This window comes from Anomaloglossus baeobatrachus, chromosome 5 (assembly GCF_048569485.1).
Source record: "Anomaloglossus baeobatrachus isolate aAnoBae1 chromosome 5, aAnoBae1.hap1, whole genome shotgun sequence".
Lineage (NCBI taxonomy): Eukaryota > Metazoa > Chordata > Amphibia > Anura > Aromobatidae > Anomaloglossus > Anomaloglossus baeobatrachus.
Window position 1 is genome coordinate 70,252,269 of NC_134357.1, and position 8,555 is coordinate 70,260,823.

The 8,555-nt window shown below is 40.9% G+C and overlaps 1 protein-coding gene across 1 annotated transcript; it reads right to left on the reverse strand.

The window, feature by feature from the left end:
- Positions 1-266: 266 nt before the first annotated feature.
- LOC142312655 (olfactory receptor 5AR1-like) lies at positions 267-1,220 on the reverse strand. Its single transcript, XM_075351650.1, has one exon. The coding sequence runs from the start codon at positions 1,218-1,220 to the stop codon at positions 267-269; it is 954 nt and encodes a 317-aa protein (XP_075207765.1).
- Between the last annotated feature and the right edge of the window lie 7,335 nt (positions 1,221-8,555).

The window sequence follows — 8,555 nt, forward strand, 5'->3', positions numbered from 1 at the left end:
GCTAAGCTAATAATCGCTATGACACTTAAATACAATTTACATAATTTGTAACATGGTGCAATTCACTCTTCGCATACACCTTCCTGTCAACTTATTGATATTTCAGATCTACCTCCCAAGTCAGTGACATGTTGGACTATAGGATGACAGTCATCACGTTTATACATTTTATCGTACGTTTATACATTTATCCATTAATATTATTCCTTTTATATATTTTACATACAGTAAATATTTGGCAGCGTGAATATAAGTCCTATCTGTGGTTACATATTCTTTACAAAACATAAGATATTTATTAGTTTCTTAAAAGCATCTTTAAATTGCTTATTCTTCAGAGTGTAAATTACAGGATTGAGCAGTGGGATCAGTACGATATAAAGAAGGGAGAAAAACTTGTCCTGTCTTGGAGAATACATCGATGTGGGTCTCATATATAACGACAAAGTAGTGCCATAGAATAGAAGTACAGAGGTGAGATGGGAAGCGCAGGTCGAGAAAGTTTTACTTCTTCCAACTGCAGAGTGAATATTCATGATGTTAAATACAATATAAATGTAAGAAACCAAAGTCAAGAAGAATGTTCCAACACCGAACATTGCACCAAAAATGTATATTGCTATATTTGCATAAATGGTATCACTGCAGGAAAGTTTCAGCAATGGAGAGATGTCACAGAAAAAATGATCAATTTGGTTGGAAGAGCAAAAAGATAACTTGGCAATTAAGGTTGTCAAAGAAACAGGTTCCAAAAATGTAGCAATCCATATAGAGATGAGCACCACACGGCAGGTTCTTAAACTCATGAGTACGGTATAGTGGAGCGGATGGCAGACTGCCACATAGCGGTCATATGCCATAACTGCAAGAAGAATCACTTCCATGCAGGCAAAGAAAATGAAAAAATACATCTGTGTTATACAACCGACAAGTGACATGATCCTGTGTTGAGTAGAAAGCATAATAAGAAGATTGGGTAGAATGGTAGAAGTGTAGGAAATATCCACAACTGACAGGTTACTCAAAAGTATATACATAGGAGTGTGCAGGTGAGGATAGAAGACAATTGCAAAGAGAACTGCAGTGTTTCCAAAGATTACATTAAGGTAGATTGTTAAAAATATAACAAAAAGAGGAACTTGAAGGTGAGGAAGATCGGAGAAACATAAAATTGTGAATTGCACTGCGTGTGACTCGTTCGTTGATGCCACTTTATACATGGTCTTTTATAAAAATGAAATGTAAATAAATTTAGTAAATGTTTCCCACATCCACATACAAAGCTTACTTATGTTACCATACTTTATTATTTCTGGCATTTCATGTACAATATATTCAAATGAACACTCCTGTATATGGGTGAGTCGGGTGAGGAGATAGCTGTGCCAATGGATTGCCATTGCAGCCTGGGATAGTCTGAAACCCTCCATGTCTACCACATGAGATCTGCTATGAACCTATCCTGTGGCTATAGCATTTGGCTGGTCTTCATAAGTGATTATCAGTTTCACAATACACATAAAACTAATGCAAATGTTTAAGATCCTTAATGGGGTTGTACAAGTCTGCAGTCACTCTATGTGACTCCATACTTGTGAATCCTCACAGCAGGCACACTGTGTACTGTTAAGATTCTCCAGTGCGGGGGACAGGAGCTATCAGTCATGTGATAGCAAGTGTGCCATTTGAATACTTCTGACCACATTTCGACTAGACATATCTGGCCTCACTCAATATACTTGCATTAAGAAAGTGTGATACTAGTCACTACTTACAGTTAGTATATAAGGAATGGTAGTCAGACAAGCTGGGGTCAGGAAATAGGAGGACATGACAGGACACAGGGAGTAAGCAGAAACACAGTCAAGTAACAGACCGAGGATCAGAATTCCAGGAGAGTACGTATTAGATTCAGGGAGCAGACAGAGACTTGTTCAGAAGCCAGGAGGTAATGACAAGAACAGTTATCGGGCAGAGAGGAGTCAAACAACAGTCTGGGGTTAGGAAACTTAGATCAGAACACAAACACAAACGCGAGCCAAGAGCACAACTGCAGAACCAGAGCGTATGACTGGCAAGGTTCTGGGAGTGCATGCTAAGTAATGAAACTGAGCAATTACTAGGAAGGTGGAACACCTGAGTAAAAGCACCTCCCAGAACCTGCATGGAATCCTGTGCTGTCAAACAACCTGTCCGCTAGTGCTCAAAGAAACAGTAGAGCATCTTCAAAAGCAAAATGCTCTGCACAAAGGAAACATGTCACTGCCAGCTCTGTAGTTCAGGATCTGTATGAAAGATGCTGTGTGTACAGAGGTGTTATGATTCAGGGACCGAGGAGGATCAAAAAATGCGGAAACCCAAAGAGTAACCAGAGTGGCTGGAACCTGAACGGACTGCAGACCTAATCCTGACAATCAACTAGAAGTAGCTGTGGGACAAGCTTACGATGACCTAGTCGTCTCGACACAGCCGGTGAACTAAATATTCTTACAGATAGAAATATAAGAAAAGCTAATCTGCCTCGGAGCAATCCCCAAAGATATAGATAGCCCCCCACATGTAAAGACTACGGTGATATCAGAAAACACAATACAAAGCTAGATAAACAGGTTCAGCAAAGGTGAGGCCCAAATTGTCTTTATAGGAAAGGATAGGAAGAAGTACTGTCTGCAGCCGTAAAAACCCTAATAAATACCAGCACGTCTGATATGGAAAAACCCTGAGACCAAACGGCCTCTCCCCCACTATATCAGCACTCTGATGTTACTGGGATCCAAAAACACTAATATAGATGAGGGACTGAATTAATACCAAGCATGACAAAACACAATACATTGCACAATCATGGAGCTGGGTATACAGACACTCCCAGCAGAGAATGATCCATTTCCACCAGGAACTCCACACAGGCAAAATATGAATCAAGCATTAGTATCAAAGCAGAAAAAACAACAAGAAAGTGGAAACAATAAGCAGAGGTACAAGACCAACTTATCTGAGAGGAGTTCTGGTAGAGAAAAGGGCTGGTTTCAGAATGTCCTTAACACACAGGATATCCATTCAGCACTGGCAAGTAACAGGAGAAAATTACTCAGCTATATAGTCCAATCTGAAATACCTGATTGCCAGTCCTCCACAGGTGTGTGGCTTTTATTCTGCAAATCAACTGCACTGCCAGCACAAACCACAAGAGGGAGCCCCAAACTGGAAAATGTATTCACAACACAGAGATATCGTGACAGTACCCCCTCTTCAAAGGGGGGCCACTGGACCCCCAGGTTTTTCAGGAAACCTCCGATGGAAGGCCTTAACCAATCAACTGGCTCTCACAGAACAAGCCGGAATCCATGATCTCTCCTCAGGTCCATATCCCTTCCATTAAACTAAGTATTGAAGGGAAGTCCAGACCCTACGCGAGTCAACAATACTTTGCGCCTCATACTCCAAACCTCCATCAATGGGAACAGGAGGAGGAAGACAAGGCTGAGGGAACGATTGTTTTTTAGCAGGGACTTATGGAATACATTTGGGATACGCAGAGACTGAGGAAGTCTCAGTCTAAAGGCAACTGGATTGACCACCTTCAAGATTGTATATAGCCCTATAAATTTAGGACCCAATTTAGCCAAGGTTTCTTTGAGCTTAATATTCTTTGATCACAGCCACACCTTATCCCGCACCCTAAAGACAGGACCCAAAGAACATTTCCTATCAGCCTTTTTGTTTCATGCGACATTGGGCCATCCCAATATTTTTTTGCACCTCCCTCCAGACATCCCCAAGTTTTTGTATGGATATGTCTGCTCCAGCACAGCCAGAACTTAACCTAGAAAATTCTCCAAAATGGGGATGAAAACCATAATTACAAAAAAGGTGAAGTCCCAGTAGACTGAGTGACCTGACTACTGAAGGCAAACTCTGCAAGAGGTAACCAATCCTCCTGTTGATCTATCACAAAACATCGCAATATTTGCACTGGAGAATCCTGGCAGAGCGCAGTGCAACCACTGTGAGAATACACAAGTTTGCAGTCATATAGAGTGTTGGAGTCAGGAGCATGCAGTCATGTGACTGCAAATATGCAATTTTCTGGCTATATTCATATATGGCCTCCTTCAATATTCTTGCAATAAGTAAGGTTGTCCATGTCTAGTTGGCAGGTGATTGTGTGTATGCAATTCACATGCTGCTGTCGGCACTGGCACCAAAGAATCCTGACACCACACTGTGCAACTGTTCTGAGGGTTCACAAGTTTGCAGTCACACGGAGTTTGAAGTCAGACCACCCCTTTAAGAGGACCAATTAAATTTTCAAAAATAGTTTTAAGACATGAAAAAATAAAAAAAAATGTAAAACAATAAATCAGCCTCCTATTCCTCAAATGTAAACAGCAAACTAAATTAAAAAAAATTGTATTTGATTTTGTTGTATGTGTATTTGCCGGAACTATTAAAATATAAAAATATATTTACCACATGTTACAAAAAAGTTAGCTCATCACACAAATAAAAAATAACCTTCATATGGCTCCATCAACAGAAAAATCCACATAAATGGTGACACACACGCAAACCATCTCACAGTAAATGCTATAAAATCAAACCCTAGAAAATAATAGCAGAAATGCGTTTTTATTTTTACTATTTCACAGAATTGAAATTTTTTCCCAATATATGGAAAAATAAAAATAAGTTATATACTGAAAAGCTTCTAATTGCTCAGAAAATACAAATAGGGGAGATGAGAGGGAGATGACCCCTCTTATTATAAGAACTTAAACTCATTAATAAACAGAGACTTAAGGGGGCTTTACAAGCTACGATATCGCTAGCGATATCGCTAGCAAGCGTACCCGCTCCCGTCGTTTGTGCATCATGGGCAAATCGCTGCCCGTGGCGCACAATATCGCTAATACCCGTCACACAGACTTACCTTGTGGCCGGCGAACAGTCTCTTTTCTAAGGGGGGAGGTTCGTGCGGCATCACAGCGACGTCACACAGCAAGCGTCCAATTGAAGCGGAGGGGTGGAGAGCAGCCGCAGGAAAGTTACGCCCACCTCGTTGTCGGAGGATGCAGGTAAGCTGTTGTTCGTCGTTCCCGGGGTGTCACACGTAGCGATGTGTGCTGCCTCAGGAATGACAAACAACCTACGTCTACAACGACTAACGAGATTTTGAAAATGAGCGACATGTCAACGATCAACGATTAGGTGAGTATTTTTGATCATTAACACTTGCTCCTAGCTGTTACACGCAACGACGTCGCTAACAACGCCGTATGTGAGTCCCGAATTCTGTGACCCCGACGACATATTGTTAGCGATATCATTGTGTGTAAACGGGCCTTTACTCAGTGACTCTAGAGATGTAAAATTACTTGGTTGTATAAACTTGGAACTGTTGAACCAAATCTCAAAATGTTCAAATTTGTGCAAATTTCAGGAAATGCAACTTGAACTGGATCCTTCACAACTCAATCTGCTCATCTCTAGTTGGGACCTTTATTAATTACTCATTATTTATACTTGATGGTAACTTTACAGAATTGTAAATTATGCTTTGCTGATATAGCACCATCATTTTCTGCTGCACTTTACAGATATCATTATCATCACTGACCCCATTGAGGCTGACAATCTAAATTCCTTACCAATATCTCTTTGCAGTGTGGATGCAAAATCAGGAAGAACACACAAACTCCTTGTCAATTTGAACCCAGGATGCCGGGGCTGCAAAGCAACAGTTCTAACTTATGAGCAACTGTGATGGCCATTATTTGACTTGTACTCCTAATTTTTCTTTTTTTTTTTGCATTCTTTTACTCTTTTCGCACTAGTCACTACAAACCTAAGTAATTTTAATTTGTCTTTTTTTTCCTGATTGCGTTTCTATCAAACTCTTTCTCTCACCTCTCTCCATAGACTTTTATAGTTAGTAGATGTAATTTGATTTCTCATTGAAGACAGATCTAAGGACAGAAAAGTGGAGAAAAAAAGCAATTTTCTCAAAGATATATTATGATTTTCTTTCTGTTTATATTGTTGAATTATAAAAAAAAATACAAACTAAAACTATAGATACTTTTTAATCCTACTAAAAGAAAAAACACAATTTTACAGATTATTGCATTAATAAAAATGAACAGTTGTTCAATAATTTCTATTTCCGCTTTAAAGTAGTTTCAGATATAAAATGGAAAAATGACATAAAATTCTAGCTAAAAAAATATAACTTGAAACACAACAATAAAACAAATCCATCCCACCAGCAATATTCACATTGGGGAAAATGTTTCACACATGATCAACTGATCCTACTGTAATGACGGTGAATGATAAAGATGATGGTATAAGCTGCTATAAATTCTAATGCATATATCAATGGAGTAAGACCTTAGAGAATTCAAGCTGGTTTTGGTTCTTTCATTAGAAAGAAATGAATCCCACTATAATATGTCTCTACGGAAAAGATTAATCTTGTAAAAGAGTAGAAGAAACATCCATTATTTAACACATCCTACAAATCAGGATAAATTTTGTTAGGTTCCAATAATAGGCTGATAATAAAACTCATACATACAGTATTCACAATATTCAAATACAGTTATATTTTATTCAGAGTGTCCGACTTGGTCTACTACTCACTCCATAATATGTCCTCCAACTATGGAAACTAAGGGTACTTTCACACTTGCGTTGCTTTCCTTCAGTTGCAATCCGCCGTTTTGGAAAACAGTGGAATCCATTAACGGATTCCGCTGTTTCCCATATACTTGTATTGATGACGGATTGTGCCAAAAGTACCTGCGTTGCTTCCGCTGGACGATGCTGCGATGCTTCCGCCGAGTGGAAGAAATGCAGCATGTAGCGTTAATTGCTTGCGTTAAAATGACGCTGAGCGGTGGATTCCGTTACATCCGTCAATAGCTATAATGGATCCCTATGGTGGCGGATTCCGTTGCAAAGTGCTTTACAACGTAATCCACTGCTGGATTCTGTTAATTTCTACTGAACATGCCCTGAATGAAAAAAATGGAAAAAAACAACAAAAACGGAGCCAACGCATTCCGTTAGAAGCTAATGGACTCCTGTGAAATAACGGACCCGTTGCATCCGTTGACAACACAAAAATAACGGATGTGTCAAAACGATGCAGCAACGGACTCAGCGGATTCAACCCAACGCAAGTGTGAAATTAGCCTAAGTGGTGTTTGGTAACAGCCATGAGTCTCAGAGAAAGATACTAAAAAGGACTGAAATTTAAAAGTTTAATTACTGTAATGATAGACTGAGGCAAAGTGGCGTAAGCTTTTTTGGAACGGAAACTAAAGCGGGCTTTACACACAGCGACATCGCTAGCAATAGCATCCGCCCCCGTCGGTTGTGCGTCATGGGCAAATCACTGCCCGTGGCGCACAACATCGCTAGGACATGTCACACATACCTGCCAAGCGACGTTGCTGTGGCCGGCGAACCGCCTCCTTTTTAAGGGGGTGGTTCGTTTGGCGTCACATAGGCATCACTAAGCGGCTGCCCAATAGAAGCGGAGGGGCGGAGATGAGCGGGCCGAACATCCCGCCGACCTCCTTCCATCCTCATTGCGGGTGGCCACAAGTACGGTGATGTTCCTCGTTCCTGCGGTGTCACACATAGCGGGGTGTGCTGCCGCAGGAACGAGGAACAACCTGCGTCCTGCAACAGCAACGATAATCGGGAAAGGAACGACTTGTCAACGATTAGATAAGTAATTTTGATCGTTAACGGTCGTTCCTGCATTTCACAAGCAACAACGTTGCTAACGTTGGGAGAGCAGTGTATATTCAATGAAGGCAATGAGCGGACCCGAAAGTGAATGAGAGGCCATGGGAGACCGGTCGCTTTAATATTTTTTTTATTTTTACTTTAATTATAATTATTTTTATTATCGGAGTGTCAGGCCTGGCACTTGGGCAACTTTGAACCCCCGGGTCAGACTTTATAGTCCGGGTCTGCCCATCACTATTTTTAAACCATTTAATAAAAAAAACACATGTCAAAAACGCATCAAAAATGCATGGAAAACGCATAGTAAACACGTGTTTTTGGATGCATTTCTGTGACCACAGGCTGTGTTTCTTCTGACCACAGGGTGCAGTTTTGTGGTGAACAGAAAACTGCAGCATTCGGATATATCCTAAACTAGACTATATCGGACTATTCTGAAAAAAAAAACATTGTGTGGGCACTCTGAGAAAAGGCTCTCTGAGGGTACTCTGAAAAAGGTTCTAGGAGAGTCCTCTTAAAAAAGGCTTTGTTGGGGTACTCTTAAAAAAAGCTCTATGGGGGCACTCTGCACCAGGTTCTATGGGGGCACTCTGAAAAAAGGCTCTGTGGGGAGTACTCTGCTCCAGGCTCTGTATGGGCACTCTGCATCAAGCTCTGTGGAGGTAATCTGAAAACAGAGTTGTAAGGGCACTCTGCACCAGGTTCTGTGGGGGGAAACCTGCACCAGGCTCTGTGGTGGTAGTCTGCATCAGGCTTTGTGGGGGAACTCTGCCCCAGGCTCTTCGTGGAAC

What these genes read in the sequence shown, in the direction of transcription:
- LOC142312655 (XM_075351650.1), bottom strand. Translation starts at nt 1,220, where the DNA reads ATGTATAAAGTGGCATCAACGAACGAGTCACACGCAGTGCAATTCACA.